Source organism: Triturus cristatus, chromosome 8, assembly GCF_964204655.1.
Source record: "Triturus cristatus chromosome 8, aTriCri1.1, whole genome shotgun sequence".
In the NCBI taxonomy this organism is placed as follows: Eukaryota; Metazoa; Chordata; class Amphibia; order Caudata; family Salamandridae; genus Triturus; species Triturus cristatus.
Window position 1 is genome coordinate 316069426 of NC_140591.1, and position 22121 is coordinate 316091546.

Genomic DNA, 22121 nt, shown 5'->3' on the forward strand with positions numbered 1-22121 from the left:
CATCCCTGTTATACTGATGGGTTTGTGTTAAAGGCCGTAGGTTATCTGGGACTAGCAGTAAGATCTGGCCGACCATATCCCATAGTACATGGAAAAGCGACCAAGGAGACAGCTGGCATTTAATTAAATTGGGGCAAGGCTGGCAGAAGAAAACATGCTTGCCAAAGGATTCTATACGCCTGAAACACCAAGCTTTCTGGAGTTAGATGCTGCATGAGACTCTCCAGGTTGCATGGAGTTGGACTGTAGCTACAAGCGACCTGCCTCTTAACAGGAGGACTAGAACATGGTTTTGTCCACGTGCCTAAGAGTGAATCTGGAAGAGACTCATTAAATGGCAGGTGAGGTTTGGCAGGAGCCTGGCCAGGCTGAAATATCTCTGTTAGAACTTTGGATTTAACCTTCTTAGCGAGGAGTTGCAAGTCAAGGACCTCTGCAGCACTTCTAATCACAACAAAAGGCACACTCTCCTCAGTTGCAGGAGCAGAGGCAAATCCAGTGTCTGGGAATGTGTCTAAACCATTGGCATCCTGTCCAACTGTCCTCACCAAATTGTGAGACAAATTAGTCCTCATCAACACAGTAATTCATGCTTTGATTGGAGTCGGAGTCAAAAGGTTGATGTAGTGTATGTGTGGTAAAGGCAGTGTGTAGGAATAAAGAGGATTGCCAAATTAGTGTGCTCCGGTTGGTTTAGCCGAAATGAGATTGGCTAGGAATTGGAGACCACTATAGGGTGTGGAATCTCCTCCGGAGATGTTGGCATCGATGTCAAAGGAACTGAGCATAGTGTGGCACTGAGACCAAAGTTGGCAAAGAAGTCGATGCAGAACCCAAGGCAGGTCTGAGAGGCACGGATGGTGCCAAGGGTGAACTCACCAGTAGAAGTTCAACTGAAGGCCTCTGTGGATCCTTGGGCTCCAACAGTGCACAAAAGGGAGCCAGAAGGGTGCTATAAATGTGCAGCATGGACTCCTAAATGCCTCGTCTTTCTTCAGTGTCGCTGGTGGACCTGGAAAGTCAAGGTGCTTCAGGACCATACTCGGAATTGGCTCCTCAGGAGTTCAAGAGAGCAGCCAGGTGGCACATTAACACTCTAGCGCCTTCTCTGGAGATCGAAAATAGCTGGAAAGGGCGGATTCCTGATGGGATTTCTTGTGTGTCTTCTTTGACTTACACAAGGACTTCAACTGTAACGAAGATCTACTGCAGGAATGACTTCGGGAGCGGCAACTGGGCCTTCTTTTCGACTTTACGATCCCATATGGCCTTGGTCGGGTAGAGTCGTCACAGGTCCTGGATTCGTGTTCGGACCTAAAGAACAAGAGGCATACCTGGTAGAGACATCTGTCTGCAACAGTCCCTGCAAGGTTCAAACCCTTTTGTTTTAGGAAAGGACATTTTCCTTGCACACTGGTATAATTCGGAGAGATAATTTGAGCAAACCTTGCATAGATGAAAGAGTAGAGCTCCTGATCCACGTCTGAAAGAGCAGAAAGAAAGGAACTAATGTCAACGCGTATTAAGTGGTGCTTAAATGTGACTCTGTTCATCACTTTCAGAGCGGAACGTCATTGAGGCAGAGCCACACAACACCATGTAGTACGGGGAACAGCCACTACAACGCGGTCGTTTCCACGCATACACTTAACCACGCATGCTTTACAACGCATGCGTGGTTACCACGAATAGCCTTTACCATGCATTCCTTTATTCCTTTACTACGAGATACGTAGTAAAGGCATGTGTGTTGAAGGTAAAATCAAAAAAGGGGGCTTGGGGGTCTCCACCCCCAAAAAAAAGCGTGGGTTAAAAAAAGGGGGCTGGGGAGAGGGGGGGGGTCTCCCCCCTAAAAAAAACGCACCTGTTTCCGTCGTTTTAGGATTCTGAAGAAAAAAAATTTGGAGGCAATCGGCGTCGTTAGAGGAAACGGAAAGACATTTCCGCTTCCTCATTACGACGTGCAAATCGGAAGTGTTTGGAGTGGAGAGAGCATGTAGAGGTAAGGAGGATCTTAGTTAAAAAAAAAAAATAATAATAAAGGAATGAGGGGGTAGTGTCGCGCAGGGGTAAATATTTAGGGTTCAGGGGAGGGGTATTTGATAGAAGGGTTTGTGGGTGGGGGAATCGCGCAGGGCAAGATTTTTAGTGTTACGGGCAGGGGTAATTCATAGAAGGAATGGGGGCGGAGGGTCGCACAGGGGTACAGGGAAGGGGTATTATAAAAAAGGAGGGCACAAGGGAACATGTAAGGAATTGGGGCAGGGATCGGAGAAAACCTTTACCATGAAAATGCCATGATCATGCATTGTTTTACAATGAAAATCGTTGTAAAGGTATGCGTGGTAAAGGCATTTTCGTGGTAAAGGATATGCATGGTAATGGCATTCGCGTTGTAACGCATGCTTGGAAAAGGCATGCGTTGCAACGGAATGCGTTGCAACATCATACAACCTGTAGTACTGCTTTTGAGTTTTCCGGATTCAGTCTGACACCTGAGGAACAAGGTGAGGAAACTGCAGTTAGAAGAATCCATCAGAACTGGAGGATTCAAAAGCATGCTTGAACATCTGAGACAAGAAGGGGTTGGAGGCATGAATGTTGAAATCGTTCAATGAACCATTGGATGGTGCTGGGGAATGAAGCTAGCATGGCTTAAATGGAGAAAAGAAGCTGTGAATATGAACGCTGATGACTGTTACCATAGTGAGGCGATTAAATACATACAGCAGAACAGTCTTGGAAACTGCCAGAGGGGGACTGTTGGGACTGAAAAGTCCTCCGTGTGGTACTGGACATGCATCCCTGCCACAACTGTACTGATGTCCGGATCCCTAATGCTGATTTTTGTTGTCATAAGCAAACAAAAACCATGGCTAAGGCCTGTCTCATGGATTGTGGTGTTTATGGAAAGAGCTACCCTCATAGTGGTGAAAAGCTACTTTCTTTACTAGGAGTTAAGCAGCACGAGTACAGTGGTGGCAGCATTCCGTGCAGTGATCAGTAGGAGTGAACAGGTCCTTTTTGCCTGTGTTCCTAGAGTGCCTGCTACATGCTCACTCATTTAAAGTTCTGCTACTGTTTGCTTAATTCATTCTTGGCCTACATCGGTTTGATATGCAGTACTGTGAAGTGCATGTGTGGTGTACATGAGCCGGCTGTATGTGTGCCTCTGAATGGTACAATACAAGGATAATGAGGTACTGTGCAATGTGTGTATGTAACATGCATGTGCTAGGTGTTTATGTTCCTGTGAGTGGTACAGTACATGAAGGATTTAGTGCTGTGCAGTGCATGAATGTTATGTACATATGCTGGGTTTATATGTGCCTGTCACTTCTACAACGATAATACAATGCTGTGTAGTGCGTGCATGTTGTATGCATGTGCGCCTGCGAGTGGCACAATATATGATGGATATAGTGCTGCACAGTGCGTGTGATGGGTGTATATGTGCCTACGAATGGTACAATACATGCAGCATGGTGAAACATGAGGAGAGGAAGTAGAAGAATCCCCACAGACAGATTTGCAAATTGCTGTATTCCTATAAGCTGGGTGGGACACACGGGAGAGAGGGAGAGACGGGCTCCCCCAGAACACTTCAAAGGGTGCTCTTTGATTCAGAGAGAGGTCACAAGGAAGGGGCCTGGGCACATGTCCAGAAGAAGATGGGGCTGATAAGAGAATCATAAAGAGTAGGAATGAGGTCTTGGGGTATCACTGACAGTGACATCCAGGTGTGAACTCCTATTCACTCAAATGGCCTGCGTTATGGGGCTATCAGCTTTGGAGTCGCTCCTGCTGTGACAGACTGCTTTCTGGAGGAAGAGAGGGCAGAGGAGTGGCCACTTCAAAACGAAGCAGGCCCCCAAAATAAACTTCAAAGACTCAGACTCTAAATCACATTTGATATCTGGAAATGGAGTATTAGAAAGGGAGCTTAACAACACAAAAATGTCAACTGACAAGCAGCCATTCGGGCTGTGTGATTAGGAGCAGCTATGCAAGACTTCTGCTTGTGACCAGGACAGGGGGCTAATCCTGCTAGTCTCCCAGCTGGGTGAGGGGATATCACCCACGGAATCCAAGACCACATGCCCCAGAGCATCAGCGACTGTCTGCTTGTCAAGACCAGTGTGCTCTGTGAGGAAATGGAGAGCATTGGAGGGATTGAGGTCCAGTGGTGAATCCTGTCAGGTGGATTCCCTTAGTCTAGTGTGAGTAGACAGCTGCTGCATCGATCAGGTCCTTTCCCATGTGGAAGGGAAAGTCAGCGACCTTTGTTTAGCAGAGGTGGGCCGCCATGAAGTGAGCCGTGATCGTTGCTGGATCTATCGGATTATCATCCATATGCAGTGAGGAACTGGCGGACCCATATGGCTGGAGGGGCTGCCTTGAGTAGATTGCCAGACCGAGTTGGCCTGAGCCCATGTGCGGTGGAAAGTCGGTGACTGCATCTGCCGGGAGGGACTTTCGTGAAGAGACCGATGTGCTGAATGGGCCGTAGCACATGTACAAGGTGAGCTGGTGACCCCATATGCCGCTGAGAAGAAATCAGCTGTTCCTAATGATCCAGAGACCATGTGCAGTGGAGAGAAAGTGATCCTGCATGCCAGAGAGGGCCACTGGAACTAAGCAAGAAGCATGACTTGGTTGGTAATCATCACAGTTGAAGAGACTATGTCATGGTGACCACTGCGGGCCAGCATCGTGACTGAGGATCAGCGCAGGTCTTTTGCATTCCTTAACCATGGGTAGGACCAAATAACTTACCCAACATGAAGGAGCCACAAAGAACCTCCATTTGCTGCGACTGTATGACTGCGTGTGAGGATCCTGAAGTGTGCTGAGCACAGCCAGCCTGGGTTGTGTGCAAAGAACTTACTGTAGATAGCTGCTGCAGCGCCTGCGGATAGGGCGTGCTCAGGGAATCCAGTCACTCCAATCCTCAAGGTGCAGGTAAGACTGATTTTGACCCCGGGGGAACTTGCTTGCCAGATAGCCCTTCGACGCTAGAACACTTAACTTTTATACAGAGTCGGTGTGGGACTCATGAGACTTAGACTAGTGAGGCTTTAACTGAATGTTGCCTTTAGTGAATGAGGAATAACCACTATGGCTAAAGCTAGGAGGGACTGGGACTCAGAGAACCACCTGAGAAACATAGAGCCCTGACCTCAGGGGACTGTGGAAATTGCTTGTGAATGTCATATTTCCCTTTGTGTCAGCAGCTGTAAATGAATACTTTTTTCATAAAAGTAAGTATTTGACTGGAAAATCATTTGCTGCTGCTGTATGTATATTGAGTTGTGAACCTGTGTTCACCGACCTGTATCTATCCCCACCCTCAGAAGCCTTGAGCTACTCGACCCATGCAACTATTAAGAGTCAAGTGCAGAAGGGGTACTTGGACCAGTTGCTCAGGACCCATAGCAGGCCAGGCCCATGACGTCTGCAGTAAAAGGCCTCAGCCCCCACGGCTGAACCCAGTAGCTCCTCCTTGCTCCGTCGCCCTCTGAACAGAGTCTGACTGGGGCAATTATGATAAATTGCTACTAGTGAAGGTAATTCTGGCATGGCAGAAGACAGGGAATCTTCCTGATTTCTGTGTGCTTTTGAAGCCCGTGTATGTGCATCTGGAAAGGATTGCAGGACCTAGAGAGATAGTGAGAGTGGTCCTCATTTGGTACACCACCTCAGATGAAAATGCTGCTGAGCTGGGCACCTCGAAGTACTTATTTTTTGGCACACAAGCAATGCTGAACCTCTCTACTTCTGTGTTTGTCATAGAAACATATCAATGCGACATTTTTAAGCAACCTAACAACAATAATGGAAACCCAAGAGGTTTTTTTTGTCAATCATTTTTTGTCAATCATAGAGTCCTAAAATGTTAACCAAATCGGATCAACCAAAAATAGCTTCAACCAAGCACTGCTGGGAACATGTGGATTTAAGCTTGGCAATGTTTTCACTGGATTCACTTATTGCGACCCCAGCTCAGGGACACTTTTAATGCTCCCGTTTAGGCTTGAGTTTTAACAGTAACACAGTTTCTTCAGTGAATACAATACTGCAGTCACAAACAGTATTTAGCAAATTCGAAATAAGTAATTATTTTACAAATGACACACGATCAAAACTAAAAGAAAAAGTTTATTTAATAAACATAAATTAAAACCTATATTTGTTTTACAATATGAATACAACGAGTTACGAAAAAGCATCACTGCAGAAACAGGCCAGCTAGCTATGTTATCACTCTGAGTCCATAAGGAATGTTTCAAAGTCAAGGTCTAAGTCTGAAACAAGGGCATCCACGAAGTCTTCAATGGAAGGATGCTTCTGCAGCATGCCTAAAAATGGAGAATAAAGCAGAAATGTTAGAAATGCTACATTACTCAAAACTATATGAAACATTTTTCTGCAAGCAATACACCTACATACAACCCCCCCTTCCCCCAAAATAGTATTGATTCTTCTTTAAAATGCCTCCCTTCTCTGCTAACGTAGATGTGTCGTGTTCAGGTTTCGGTTCTGCCCTTTTTCCACAAACATTCATCATTAGAAAATATTCACTATGTACTTTTCAGAGAACATACTAATATTGGCATGGTCTTGGCACAATTCTCAATGAAATATTCACAAACATTCCATATGGACATTCTTACTATTTGCTTTCCCAGGACTGACATTTAGAATCTTTCTATTTGACAAATCCACATAAGGTTGAAGTAAATCAAAGTCCTTCAGCCTTGTATACTTCACTGCTGGAGGCCAGGGCCGGCTTTAGCGCTGGTGGCGCCCGGTGCAACAATCATTTTTGGCGCCCCCACACCCTCGACCGCATCCTCAGATTCTCTCACTACCACCGGGAAAAAGCGAGCTCATCTCTTTAATCATGTTATTGCTAAACACAGCACCCCCCCCTCCCCCTAGGTCAGCGCACCCTCTACAGGTGAGTGCCCAGTGCGGCTGCACCAGTCGCACTACCCTAAAGCCAGCCCTGCTGGAGGCTTTCCACGTTAACTTACATTTATTGAAGCATATCACCTCACTCACACAATGAATTTGATTAGGAGTGCTTTAATGCTTCCATTCCCCTGCTACTTCCCTTTTCAACTGCTGGGTCATTTTGATTTACATGTTCAGATGGAAGTCAGGTGACCAAGCAGGATTCCGAAGCCATATTGGTGTCAGTCCTGCGCGAGTGACCCATAAGAACCTCAGAGTAAATCTAGTAAATGAACCCAGCAGAGGGATTAGGTTAGTGAGGATAGTATATAAAAAGCCCTACACTGGGTGGAAAGGAATAGGAGCCTGTGAGGGGATCATGAGTGGGCTGGATAAAAAGAACTTGAATAAGATCAATCATTTTTAATGCACCATTTTAATTTGTAATTATGTGTAATGGTTTTTACTGACTGTGCACTTTATAAATAATACTGAAGATTAGTAATGGACACACAAGGATTCTAAACAGCACACAGTGCCATTCTATGTACTAGTCTCCTGCCCGGAGGCTCGGTTCTAGTCAAGACCACTTGATCCACCAAGCGGTAAAAAGGAGTGAAATAACACACGGATTAGAAAATGGTTTTCAGAAACCAGGCAAAACAAAATTACAAACGCTGTTGTTGCAGCTACAACCACCATATGGCTGGAGAAAATAATATACAGTTTGGTATGACCCTCTTTGGCTTGAATACAAAAATAACCACATTTGAGAAGAGGGTATTACGCTGAGCTCTGTTCTTAAGAGTTACTAGTGTAGCTCTATGAATCTGAGATCCCACAGTCTAGCATCTCAAAAATATTTTTTGTGTGTTTTATTATATGGAATGTATAAAAATAGGGAATAGAGATATTTAGGCGTAAATCTCAAAACTCGTCTACGCCCACTTATACAAAGAGAAAAGCAGTTTAAGATACTGAGCCCCGTTTATTAGTAGGTTTTCATCTTCAAAAGCGCGGCTCTAAGTAACCTTCTTTGAGAGGATGAAAAAACAAAATGCAATGAATCAAAATAACATTGTGACAAGACATTTGTAACTCGTATTGTCAACATTGTGAGCCCTTGTGATTTGGAATAAAATGGAAGCAGCCAACGACCGCCATATCCCTTGGATTGGTCAGGGAATGTAACAATGCTCTGCACCCCACACTTTTAAAGGTTTGAAAGGTCCCGACTGACCATCCCTGCGTGTCAGTAACTGCTCTTAAAGTGAAAGATACAATTTCAAGTCTTTATTGCGATTTTCATCATTAAAGACAACAATTACAATATAACAATTAATGGGGAAAAAAAGAAAATTAGAAATAAACAATAATAAACAATAATAAGGGACCAGATTTGCAGAGATGACATGCACAGCAGTGGTGATACAATAAATATTGAATTAAAATAGCCATTAATCAATAAAATAACAACATAATAAATAAATATTTCATATTTAAAAATTCATCAGTAATAAAATAGCCATATTATCAAATGAGGCGTAATTTGTATGCACGTATAATCCAAAACCAGTGGAGAAATTTTGCTACAGCAATAATCACAGATTGTGAGGTGTTAGTTTTGAGACACCGCAAAGCCTCAACACCAGTCTTAAGACCTAAAAGTAAATAGATTGGTTTCAACCAGACCCGTCTAGGAGTTCTATACTCCGGGCAGATAAATAGGACATGAGCAATACTTTCCCTTTGAGCAGTACAAAAAGGGCAGTCAGGTTTAAGGCCTAGTCGCCATTTGGCTACAAAGCAGTTGATAGGAAGAGATCCACCCTAAATTGATGATATCGCTTCCCATCTTCTGGAACAGTAATGCAGTCCCAGTAGTTCTCAAAAGAGGGACTATCCTTTTGGTCCAGAAAGTCCGAGGTGAAAGACGGACCAATACTTGAGCCAAATCTACTTTCCGTAACTACTCGCCAATAAGATTCTTTTAGAATTTTCTTGGGGGGATAAATATGTAATGTAGGTTCATCCCATAAGCTTGCTAAGCCCATAGCTCGATATAGTAACCTGACTTCACTCATCCAGGCAATCTTATGCGCCTTATCAACCCCCCTAACATCCAATAATGCACGGCCATATTCACAAAGTTCGGGAGTCACCCAGAGCCGCCTCCAATATGCCACTGGACGATAACGCGCAATATCCTCTAAAAACAAGACCCCCAGATCATAATAAAGGGGTATAAGGGGGGTGGAAGCTGGGAGGCCAGTAATAATACGCAGAAACTTGCTTTGGGCCCGAGTTAATTGGGTAAGATTACTATGACCCCACAGTTCTGCCCCATAAAGAATTGCCGAGCTTATCTTTGCATCACATATTTTGAGGGCTGGTAGGATAGGTCTGGTGTGAGACAGGTGGAGCTCTTTAGTTAAAGCGCCCGTTAGTTGGGCATGCTTAGTTAGTACTTGATCTAAATGCGATTTCCAATTTAGCTTAGACTCTAGAGTGATACCCAGATATGAGAAAACCTCTGTCTGATATAATTTAACTTTGTTCATAGACACGGTCCCTCTGATGTGTTTAGATTTGTGCAGGACCATGAATTTGGTTTTAGATACATTTACAATAAGCCCATGATCCTTGCAGAAAACTTCAAACACATCAATGGCTTTTTGAAGGCCCTGTTGAGTTTTAGAAATTAACAAAGTATCATCTGCAAACATCAACAGGGGGATCAACTTGCCATCCAACTTGGGGGCATCAGTAGGAGTATCCTTAAAATTGTTGATCACCCCGTTGATGTATGGGGAAAATAGGGTTGGGGCTAAAACGCACCCTTGGCGAACACCCCTAGCAATTGGAAAATTATCTGTGACATTACCCGATTCATTCCACCTGACTTGGGCAAAATTGTCCTCATGTAATTTCATTAAAAAGTTTAAAATATCTAGAGGCATGCCTTGATCTATAAAAACTGACCACATTTTTGCTCGGGGGACTAAATCAAAAGCTGATTTAAGATCAACAAAGGCTGCAAAAAGCAAACCATCACCCAATAAGACCACCCGCCAGTAACTTAACAAAAACCTAAGTACCTGGTCTATGGTACTAGTGTGACTGCGAAAACCGGCCTGGAGAGGTGAAAGGACTTCCTCCTCTTCGATCCAACCTTGGATCCTTAGTAAAACAAGCCTAGCTATCACCTTCTGTATGCAGTCAATCAGGCTTATAGGTCTGTAGTTACCTGGATCAGAATGTTCACCCTTCTTAAAGATCGGAATGATCTGAGCTCCCTTCCAGGTATAAGGTATGGGTGTGCCTTTGGATATGCAATTTGTTAGGCACAAGATGTACGGTGCCCATAATTCCTTGTCATGCATAAACAGGTCGGCCGGGACCGGGTCTAAACCAGGCGCTCTGCCTTTGGGGAGGGATTTCAAGACATTATTCACCTCATTTAAAGTAAAAACCAGAGGAACTACATCCTTAGTTAAGACAGTAATTGATGGACAGCAGTCCTCCGGTACTTCATGAGACGCAAACTGAGATGCGTAATGTGAAACCCACAAATTGGGTGGCACAAAGTTAGTGGGTTCTTCTCTCTTTGAACCCCTTCCCCACCTAATCAGGTCCCAGAAGGAACACATGGAACGTTCTTTGCTGGCAGAGTGGAGGTCCCTCCATGATTCCTCATCCCATGCTCGTTTGGCTTCGTATTGTGCTTTTTTATAAAATGCACGAGCATTCCTGATTAAGACAATATCTTTAGTATTTACAGTATCTGACAAGGACCGATATGCACTCCTACAGGATTTCCCATACCACTGGTTCTCCTTTCTGGTTTGTCTGTTGGGTTTAACATGAGTCTGCTTTATAAAGAAGACACTGAGTTGATTAAAGAATTAGGTATGGATAATATTTATATTACCCAAATCTTCCTCCTGAGCGATAGAATTTTGTAGGGCATAAGTAGCCTCGATAGTTAATTTCTTAATAGTTAAAATCAGCTTCTCATTCCCCAAACAATGTACCCATTTAACACGCCTTGAGTCGTTGGTTATAGCTACTTCAACCTTCTTAGAAGGAGGCTCCTGGCATTTGGTTTTGGATAATTGGAAGGAAAGTAGTAGAGGGTCATGATCGCTCTCTACACTTGCCACCACTTCCATATCCTTGATTCTAGACCAATGTTCTTTGTTAGTCAGTATATAGTCAATACGACTTTTACGAAGGCCATTGTTAAATGTAAAGGCCCCTTGCTTATCGGAAACTGATCTGCCATTTATAGCGCGGAGCCCATGGCCAATACAAAGAACCTTAAGCTGTAATGCAGCCTCTGTCCACTTCTTAATTGGCGATAATGTCAAGTGGGGAATAATCCAGGCATTATCCTCATCATGCGTGAGGTCAATGTCATTGGTGTCCAGGGGCTCGAAGAAGCAATTAAAATCATCTCGCTACTATGACATAACCATCTCTGCAATACAAGTCCAGGAGCTGGTCCAACTCCTCCACAACCCTTGATGATTTACCGCCGGGTAGCCCTCTGGCATAAACGTTAAAAACATAAAGATCTTTTTGACCAGGGCACTGGACAAGTACAAGCAAAATGTCATTACTTTTGGAATCCAGCTGGGTCAAATTGTATCCGCTGTCCTGTTTAATCCACATTAAAAGACCCCCCTTAGCCCTTCCATGTAGACTAGGAACAGCAGGGACATGGAAACTAAGATAACCGGGTCTATAATCCAAGTTGGTCGACCATGTTTCCTGCAATAGTATAAAATCCCTATTGTTAAGAAAGTTGGACCAATCAGTGGATGCTACCTTATTCCTGAGCCCTGCCACATTCCAAGAAATTAGGGATGAGAGGCCCTTGGACACATCATAACCTTGAATGGAACTTGGCAAAACTTCCTGTATAGCTCCAATGACTTGAACCCCAGATTGGAGTGTACAAGAATCACAATGTGGGTCAGCTCGCGGCGAGACAATCTCACCGGGAGGATCAACAATATGTGTTCCTCGTGGATCTGAGGCTGGGCTGTGACCAAGTCAATCATTACAGTCTAGTGAGCTCAATACCTCAAATCTATTGCTAATTGGGGTAGGTCTAACATAATTGTCAGGACAAGCGGCTAAATCTCTCCTAGTTATTGGAACCTTGGGACAGGGAGGATAGAAATATCCTAGGGGAAGGATATTAACACAATCATGATGCATAATCAGAGAGCCTGCCTGTCTTAAGATGTGTTCAATCAATATAGGGGATGCAAAATTGACTACTACACAGTCTCCCTCCAGACTCTTTTTGGTATCTCCTATCCATTCCACCCTACGGACCATCTTAAAATGTGTATACAAAGCACCACCCAGCACTGTTCTGGTCTTTAAATGATGTAATGCTTTGTTTTTTAGTGAAGACCAGTGTTCCTCCTTCCCATCTGGTATTTTGGGGACATTGGCGAGAATTATAGAATACGGGCACGCCTCTGGGGGGAGATGAAATTTGGGGTGTTTCATAGTGATACAATTAGTATCTTTTGTAATGGTCCTGGGGATCTCTCTAGCAGAGATAGAATCTCTTTGCTGGGTAGGGTTTGTAGGGAAAATAGTTGTCTGAAGTACAGCCTGTGCTCCAGATGCATGTACACCAATATCCAAACGATTTACTAAAGGCAGTTGCACTGGCACACTATCAAGACATGATGTTGTTTCTTTAGACCCTAGGAGGGAACCCTGTTGGGTTAATATTTGTTTCTCCAAATCTAGTATTCTAGAATCAATTATCTCAAGTTTGGCCCAAACCGGAGTGATCAAACCTTAACCCGCTCCTCCAAGACTACCGCTAATCTAGACATGAAGTCACCCTCACTAGATATATCAACGGAGGGGATAATCTGAAGGCTTTCTGATAGGTTGGTGGTAGGATTATCCTGAGGCAAGTGGCTTCTTATTGGTGGACCTTGAACAGTGGTTGTAGGACTTTTCCTAGCTTGCTTAGCTTTAGGTTTGTTACTCTTGCTAGCACTAACAGCCTTTCGCTTCCTTTGGGGCTGTTTAGCTCTAGTAGCTGGCTCACCACGTGCCTGCCTAGTACGTGTATTAGGAGGGGAAGGTGACTGGCTTATAGTAGGTGGGCATGAAGTGTGAGTGGAAGTAGCTCTCCTAGGGAGAACCTCATTTGACAGGACAGCTGAACCATAAGACAAGTCTGGCAAAGCATTAGGACTACTCATGGAGGAAGTTGGAGGGGCACTATGCAAAGTGGTTGAAATGTTGCACATAGGGTCAAGGAAGAGTCTCCTCTCGACCAGTTCAATCTCTTTGGCCACTGCCGTTTCAGCCCGTTTAAGGAAAGCGTCTAAAGTACCATGACCTCCTTTCGTATTCCTTGTGACTTTAGCCATGTTGCAATAGTAATGCACAAAATGCAAAGAGTCTCAGTGTCCAGATAGACAAAACACAAAATCAGGACAGATAAATCCCACTGTATCACACGTTCACATACACGTCAGGGAGAAATCAAAGGATGACTTATCTGAACACAACCGGAGAGTTAAAGCGTCCAGTGGCACGAGAGTAGTTGTTAATAAGGGGGCCCAGCCCAGCCTCAATCGGCCTCGGACGGCCACAGACGGTCCCGCCCTTGTCCCGGGCTTAACCCGGCACCACCCGCGCGCGGTCCCGCAACGCGGGGGCTCTCCTCAAATTTAAGCTCCTCCTGGCACGAAATGTGCGGTGGCGGCTTCCTGCCGCGAAGGCTCGTGGGACTTGTGGTCCCTCGCTCACTGCGGCCGCGCTGAGGTGAGAAGCTGCGGCGGCGGGGAGAGACCAACGGCTACACCTGGACCAACGGTAAGAAATCCTTGCCAAAAGTGACCCCAAGAGTCAATTCTACACACGAGGGACAGCATCCACTGGAAAAAGAACCACGTGCCAGCTGTTGGCATTGGTACCCGCAGGCTGCAGTCAAAAATGATTTATTCTGTTAAAACTTTCAACCATAAAAGAGACAAACACACACATTTATAAAACACAATTCAAATGTTCAGCATCCTGATAAAAACAAAACATATACTAAGAACCACATTAATTCACGGATGCAAATAATATGGTCCACCTAACCACGGCAGCATCAAGCGTATATCACATAATTCAAGGGCAGGTAATTCTAGATCTCATATCCACCATGCCCATTACAGCCTTTCATCCCTCAGATGTTGGAAAAAAAATGGCTACCAATGAGTTGGATAGCTGATAGTTTACAGGGCCATGAAACACCAATTTTTGGTTATCCAATAGCGAAATAATTAGCAAGTTAAAATACTACTTAAGTTTCACTAAAAAGCACACGGCGTCCAGGCCATTTGCAAATGCATGAAAAATGGAATATTGCAATACAGTGATTTTCAACAGAAATAAAGCACAACAGAATGATACATACCCATATATTTATGCCACTAAATATACAAGCAGTTCCTTGGGGGAAGACGTCCAAGTCTCTAAGTTAAGGTGTCCTATTTCAATAGCTGACAGGTTGACTGTGTTTTTACCTGATTATAATTTCCCTAAAATAAATCATTACTTGAAGCCAACTCATTTTCACTGATGTAACAGCACAATGGGGCTCAAACTGTAGTATTTCCCACTGCTCTGCATTTTCCATAAAAGCCTTCGAAGGAAAGACGTCAACACCCTGCAACATTGCCTTTCTTTCCTGACTAGTTTGCACCTGAATTAGAAGAACACATCCCATGTAAACTTAAAGTTATTTTAAAGCCCGGTGGCGTTTGCACCATTATGACAGGTGATATTAAAAATGTCTGAACTGGGGTGGCAGAGTGAGCTAAAGAATGATGATGGATTAAACCTAGATCATTTGCAATGTTCAACACTACGTCCATCATCCCCTATGGTTTTGCAATATTAAGAATGCCAACAGTTTTCCAAGGAATTCCGTGGTCGGAATTTAAAAACCACAAAATAGACGTCATTAAATCCTGACCCGTTTGAAGCATTCTTGCTGGCCCGGTGTGCAATGACATGCACCAGTTGATAATATATTCCCTGTAGCAAGATGGGACTTGCGCACAATGTTTTTGACCAGGGGCCCATCAAAGATTGTGACAAAACTACTAGGCTTCTTTTCTTTTTAGCCGGGGTGAACCTGCAGGCAGGCGCGCAACACCCATTAGACTCACAGGGCTTCAGCGCCCCCCGTCGTGTGTGGCAGCACGGGATGAGACCGCTTCCCGGCGCACACACAGCCGCACCCGAGCACTTCACAGGTCTTTAAAAGACCATTTGCATGTTAATGAGGCCTCGCTGTTGTTTCACCCCTTCTAAGAGCCCCTGCAGCTCCACTCTGCCTAAGGCTTAAAAGATTCAGCCCCCCCCCGAAATTTTTTCTTAGCCCCCCCCGAAATTTGGCTCTAGTTGGGCGTCTGCCTGCAGGACAGAGCAAACGATGTCTGTTGAAAGACATACTGTGGCTTGCCAACAACAAACAGGGCTTGGAGCCCACTGCTTATCACTGGTTGGGTTTCCTGTCACTCTAATCGGCTGCTTCTTATTCGCGTCCCAGCTCGGTAATCTTGTGCTTGTCAATCCTGTGGAGCAGTGCAGTGAAAACATGAACCTGGTAGCACTGAAAGCCCCTTCTTAAAAAGAGAAATACCGGAGACATCATTTGTCACCTCCTATTGTTAGAAACAAGGATATACAGGGTAATTTTGACCATGGTGGGCTGTCAATGGACGCTATGCTCTCAGCTGCTCTGGTGGAGGAACACTCATTCTGCTGTGAGATTGTTGCAGCCCAATTGGAAACTTTGCTAGAAAAGGGGTTGCTCTGAAGGCATCAAGATTCTCTAAGTAGGAGGCATATTGTTTTGGCTCCGCTTGGTCATTTTTTCTTTTTTCAAATACTCTCAAAGTAGGAGTTTCTGAAAAACAAACTGTTAGATTTGGGGGATCTCTAGTTGGCATAGGTAGGTACCTGTGACAAATAGGGACCCTTGCGTCTAGTCAGGGTAAGGGGGTACACTCCTAAAATAACCCCTGCTCACCCCCATGGTAGCTTGGCACGAGCAGGCAGGCTTATCTCAGAGGCAGTGTGTAAAGCATTTGTGAACACATACAGTAATCAAGTGACAACACTACAGATGGACACCACAAAAGTTTTATATAAAAAAGAAGTATTCTTTATATAGATTTATCACAAGACCATAAACGACCAAAATCCACAAAACTGTTAATTTAAAATGGTAGAATTTAGCTTAGTTCTCTTAAGATGGTAAATGCCACACTCAGAGTCCAATGTACCTTAGATGCGACATGCAGGGCAACGAAAGTGTTGCAAAGACGGTGATGCGTTGAAGATCCGGTGCAAATAAACAAAGATGGCGCTTTCTTCTTGATGCGACACGCTTCTTGGAGATGCGGCGGCACCTGATGCGACATCGATCTTCTTCTCCCGTGATGCGAGATGTTTCCTCACAATGCGAGCCGCAACAGGCCATGCGACACGCTTCCCAGTGATGCGGCGGCATCTGCGGCGACGTCGATCCTCTCCCCAGGCGATGCGAGTTGCTTCCACAAGGATGTGAGTCACGACAGGCCCTGCGACACTCTTCCCGGTGATGCGGCGGCGTCTGCGGTGATGTCGATCCTCTTTTCTGGCGATGAGCCGTGACAGGCCCTGCGACACGCTTCTCGGATATGCGGCGGCATCTGCGGTGACGTCGATCCTCGTCTCCTGCGATGAGCCGCGACAGGCCCTGCTACCCAGTGATGCGGCGGCGTCTGCGGCGATGTCGATCCTCTTCTCCTGGCGATGCGAGACGCTTTGGTGGACCTGCGTTGACTCAATGATTCTTCTGCGACACGCTTCCCGGAGATGCGGCGGCGTCTGCTGCGATGTCGATCCTCTTCTCCGGCGATGCGAGGCGCTTCGCGTTTTGAAGCAGCAGCGGCAGTTCGGCGACACGCTTCTTGTTCTTGAGTCGCGCTTCCAGCCCCTTGCAAGTCCTCAAAAAGTCCAGCCTAGCTGCAGGCACTTCAAGAGAACTCTTGGGGAGCTGGTGGGTGAAGTCTGTTGTCCCTGAGACTTCAGCAGGAGGCAAGCTCTTATCTAAGCCCTTGGAGATCCTTCACAAGTTGAATGAAAATGCACACAAAGTCCTTTCTCCTTTCTTTGGCAGTCAGGCAACTACTGCAGGCCAATCCCCCAAGCAGCACTTCAGCTTAGGGATAGTCTCTCCTCAGTTTCTTCTGGTTCCACTCCTCAGCAAAGGTCTCTTCTTGTTTCCCAAAGTGATCTAAAGTTCTGGGGTCTGGGTCCCCTTTTTAAACCCTGTTTCTCTTTATTCTCTGAAGGCAGAGAGGCCTTTGCCTAGTCCAAACCAGTTCTGGTCAGTCCTGGAGAACCTTGTTGACATGACTCCTTCTTTCCTTTCACAGTGCAGGGCACAGACATGAGACGCACCGCAGGAGGTGGAGCCAGCATTGTGGAGGGAAAGCTCAGCCCTATTCAGGTCCCATGTGCAACTCCTCCCACTCATCTACATGGAGATCTCTCTATTCAGCCCTGTGCTGACTCACCCTGTCTCCGGGAATTCCACAGCCCCCTGGAATTCCCCAGCCCCTGTCACTCAAACTCCAGACAAAGAATACACAGTCTAGCAGAGGCAGGTTTGGATGGTTAGACAAGAAAATACCTACTTTCTAAAAGTGGTATTTTCAAATACAGAATGTTAAAACCAACTAAAAGATGTATTTTATCATTCTGAGTTCAGGCATACTAAATTCGAATTTCCACCATATTCCCTGAGTCAGTTAGGATTATAAGATGTAATAATCAAACTGCCCATTCTGGCCTATGGAGAAAAGGTAGCCTTGTAATAGTGAAAAACGAAAATGGCTGTAATTCACTATTAGAACATGCCACACACACCAGGGCATGTCCTACCTCAGTGATTCCCAAACTTTTGACTCCTGAGGACCCCCATTGACTCACCACTGGAAGCCGGGGACCCCCAGCAATTTGCATGATTTAAATTTCAAACATTAAAAGAGTAATTAAAAAAAAAAAAACACGTGCACACAAAAGAAATACTCAAATTACTAAGGATTTTAGTATTTTATATTGAAAGAGTTTGCAAAAAATGGAAAACTTTAATGGGAAAGTTGGTGCTGCATCTCCGTGATTAACTTAACTTTTCAATGGTAAGTTTTATTTCGCAGTACAAGGCTCCTGCCAGGGTCAGAGTGGAAATCCAAAGCAGCCCTGGCAAATGTTTTAAGACCAGTCCCAATACAGTGCACACCAAGTGCAGTGAGTGAGCCTGACCACTACAAAGGGGGCTTTGGGAGGCTCTGCCCCCCCACAGAAAATTTAGGATACAATGGTGCATTCTACAACACATTTATCATTATATATTAAAATGTATTAGCTTATAAAGAATAGTAAATGATGACCTTACTATGCACCAGGATACAACAATCTGTGTTGGGGTTCTTCAATGGTTCCCTTATTATCACCCTTCAACAGTGCCTCTCATTTCTCCATAGCACATCCGTCACATGTATTTCATTTGTTTTATAGCAACTCTCATACCATTGTAGGATGTCAGAGCACTTTACATCACACACATATAGAGACAATGAATCATACTTGTAAATCAGTGTAGAGAAAATGTTACATAAGGTAAAGGGGACTACAAGGTGTAGGATTCACATGTCTTTCATACTGGTAGGCATTTGTAAAGAGTGCTTGCTCTCGAAAAGCACACAATTAGGATTCAGAGTATAACACAGTGGTTGGCATTGTCTAACAATAAAAACAAATTCCCACCCAAATAAACCCCTTTAGCAGCATCAAGATAATGAGAGACTGGGAAAAAAGATACATTACTAACTTGTACCATGCAGTGTGTAAGCAGCTCCTTAGACAGTTTATAGGTCACTGTGCTAGATTATGATTGTCACTTATGAACTGCAGAGTGACAAAAGAATCGGTGACAAAAGCAGTAACCCACTGACCTATGCACATAAAATACTGTTTTTTAAAATGCATGGCACACGTTCTTTGCAGCAGGCATATTAAGCCTCTGTTCTAAATTAGATAACTCAAAGCTGCCACAGGACAAAACGCTCATCTCTCTCCAGCAGGTACATTAATAACTGGTGTTATCTTGACACTTTTATTGTTGCTGGAAAACTGCTAATTCTACAAGGAACTTTGCAGTGCTTTTAAAACTGCTGACTGTGGACCCCCTGGGAATGTGTCACGGACCCCTGGGGGTCCAGGGACCCCAGTTTGGGAAACACTGTCCTACCTTATACTTGCAATGCACCCTGCCCTTGGGCCTACCATAGGGGTGTCTGATATGAAGAAAAGGGAAGGTTTAGGGACTGCAAGTGGGTGTACTTGCCCAGTCAGCATGACAGTACCAGACTGCACACAGGCTCTGCAATGGCAGGCCTTAGACACACTTTTACAGGCTGCTTCTGTGGGTGGCATAACCAGTAATGCAAGCTCACCAGCAGCATTTAGATTACCAGCCCTGGGCACTCCTGGTGCACTGTACTAGGGTATGACAGGTAAACCAAATCAGGCAATCATGGAATCACTAATCCATACATCAATTTACAATAGGGAGAGCATATGCACTTTAGCACTGGTCAGCAGTGGTAAAGTGCCCAGAGTCATAACACAGCCAACAACAGGTCAGAAAAAATATAGGAGAAAGGCAAAAAGTTCAGGGATGACCCTGCAAAAAGGGCCAAGTCCAACACAAACAAAGGCCCAGATGTGCAGGGAGTGTTCTCGTGGAGAAGTGTGGCTCAATGATTAGAGCGGCAGACCCTGATGCAGAGGGAAATTCCACGGACCTGATAATTCTCGCCTCGGTGCCTATTCCAATCATGGAGTCCCACTCTGCAACTCTCGGCAATAGCTTGCTTAATCTCCACAACGGCTCCCACAACGCTAAGGATGCCTGGCCTCCACCTTGGGGGTGCCGAGGAGTGGACGCCTCACAGGGAAAGCCAGGATGGGTTCCACAGCGGTATTCGTACAAGCGCCTTGAGACCCTTGCGGGTGAGTAGTGCGCTATACAAGTGTCAAATTTACATTTACATTTCTTGTGTGTCTGGGTCATTGTTTGATCTCCTTATTAGGGATTGCCATGTGTTTCATGGAGGTCGCCGGCAGGAAAATCTAGTAATGGTCAGTGTCCAAAATGGATGGCCACTGTCTAAAACAGATGGCGCAGCACCAATAGAAACACTGCGCTTCCTTCACCTCTAAATGAGACAGATGAACCATGAGTTTGGTCAAGTATGTGAGCTGCAAAATTATGGCAACACTAAATGATTCCAGTAATCACTGAAACTAGCTGACAAAGGCGTCACCATCGTGTTGCAGGACTATGGCCATGAAACTTTGAGGCAGCTAAGTAATATGAACCATTAGAAGATATAATTAAAAACCCTCACAGAGTCCTTTCAAACAAAACATCGTTTTTGCAAACTATGGTTGTGGTTCAATATTACAACCCTTAAAATATTAAACTGACTTGTTTCTGAGGTATTTGGTTCTTCTTCTTATTATTATTATTAGGAAGAGGTGTGGCGCAGCGGCCAGGGCGGCTGACTACGAAACACGGGGCTCACAGGTTCGATCTCCATAACAAAATTCCTCAGGAATGTTTTTGAGGATAAAGAGAAACTGTTCAAGGAAAGACCATATTGAATAAAAATGAAACCTAATTTCCAAACTTACACATAAAGTAACACTACAAGGCTCCCGAAAAAGGGTTTAGTTTGCTAAGCGGAGGCACTTTGCTGCTAAAGAGAAGCTGCCCCCACTCAATGGCACAAAATAGTAAGCCTGGGCTAGGAACTCCGCTCCGCTCGCAGAGTTTGAGGAGTTTTCCGTACTCCGCGTTATGCGGAGCTTGAAGAGTTCCGAAAAAAGTCAGCGCAGCAGAGTTTTTTTCCTCGCTCGCCAAAAGCAAGTTGGCGAGTGCGAGGGTGGAAAATAAACCTCCCGGCGAGATTTCTCAACGCGGGCGATCGGATTTTTTAATGCAAGTGGTCACGTATGCTTGCGCTGAGTAACCGTCCGTTCCCGTTGAGAAACCGTCTGTTAGCGTTAAGAAAGCTGCAGCTCGAGTTAAAATATCTATTCGGGCAGCAGAAATGAAGCAGCGCCCGCTTATGCTGTGCATGGTGCCGTTTGCGTTGATTGCACAGTGCGGACAAACACGTGGCGCTGAAAATCACAGTCAATGGCATTTATCTAACGCATGCTGCCTCTTGAGGAGCTCTGCATAGCGCGGATGAGTTTTTTTTTTGCACTTTACAAAATAGTGTCTAACCACATTTGGCAATTCTAGCACTCAAGTTCCAAAATCACAATTGGCACACTCACCGCTGAGGTGGCTTTATGATTGAGCGACCCATTTTTGCTTTAGAAATAATTGAACGGAGAACAACAATACAGCCTACCATAAGTGAGGTTGCTGCACGTTCTTTTAGAAAGTCTAGTGCAGCATTTACATTTTAACATACACTGAAAATTAAGTTCTTTGGATGGTATTATTATTGTGTAAAACTAAGACTAGAGGTATGGAAATAAACAAGATGCTGTTACACAAAGAAACAAAATGGATCCTTAACAGTGAAGCGGCTGAAACTAGGCTCAATGAGTAGCAAAAACACCCCACACTAAGAGCCTGATTTAGAGTTTGGCAGACGGGCACTCTGTCACAATGGAGCAGATATCCAGTAGCCTTATTAGAAGGGCTTTGGGATATAATGCACTTGTAATAAGGTGGACCGGGTATCCATCACATTTGTGATAGAGTAAACCATCTGCCAAACTCTAAATCAGGCCCTATGTTTGTTCTCCGTTAGGCAGATGCCACCACCTGGACAGCATTATTTTGCATGTGGATAATACACTTCATCATCTTGAAGTGCAGTAAGACTACAAACCACTGTTTACCTTATGGACACAGTAAACTACTGGTATCGTTTGCTATTTCACATGAGTTGTTTCTTCCATGTCATCCATTATTGGGCATAAACATTACACCTAGCCAAGCCAACTTCCTCAATTTCAATTACTTTTTCAAACTTTGAAACCCACCG

General features: G+C 44.7%; 1 protein-coding gene across 1 annotated transcript in view; it reads right to left on the reverse strand.

Annotated features, from left to right (window-relative positions):
* Positions 1–6139: 6139 nt before the first annotated feature.
* Positions 6140–22121, reverse strand: part of MIPEP (mitochondrial intermediate peptidase) — a 596799-nt gene continuing 580817 nt past the window's right edge. The window contains exon 19 of the mRNA XM_085621596.1: positions 6140–6359. Within this exon, the coding sequence (XP_085477722.1) occupies positions 6262–6359 (98 nt within the window). The 3' untranslated portion in view covers positions 6140–6261. The remainder of the gene's footprint in view (positions 6360–22121) is intronic.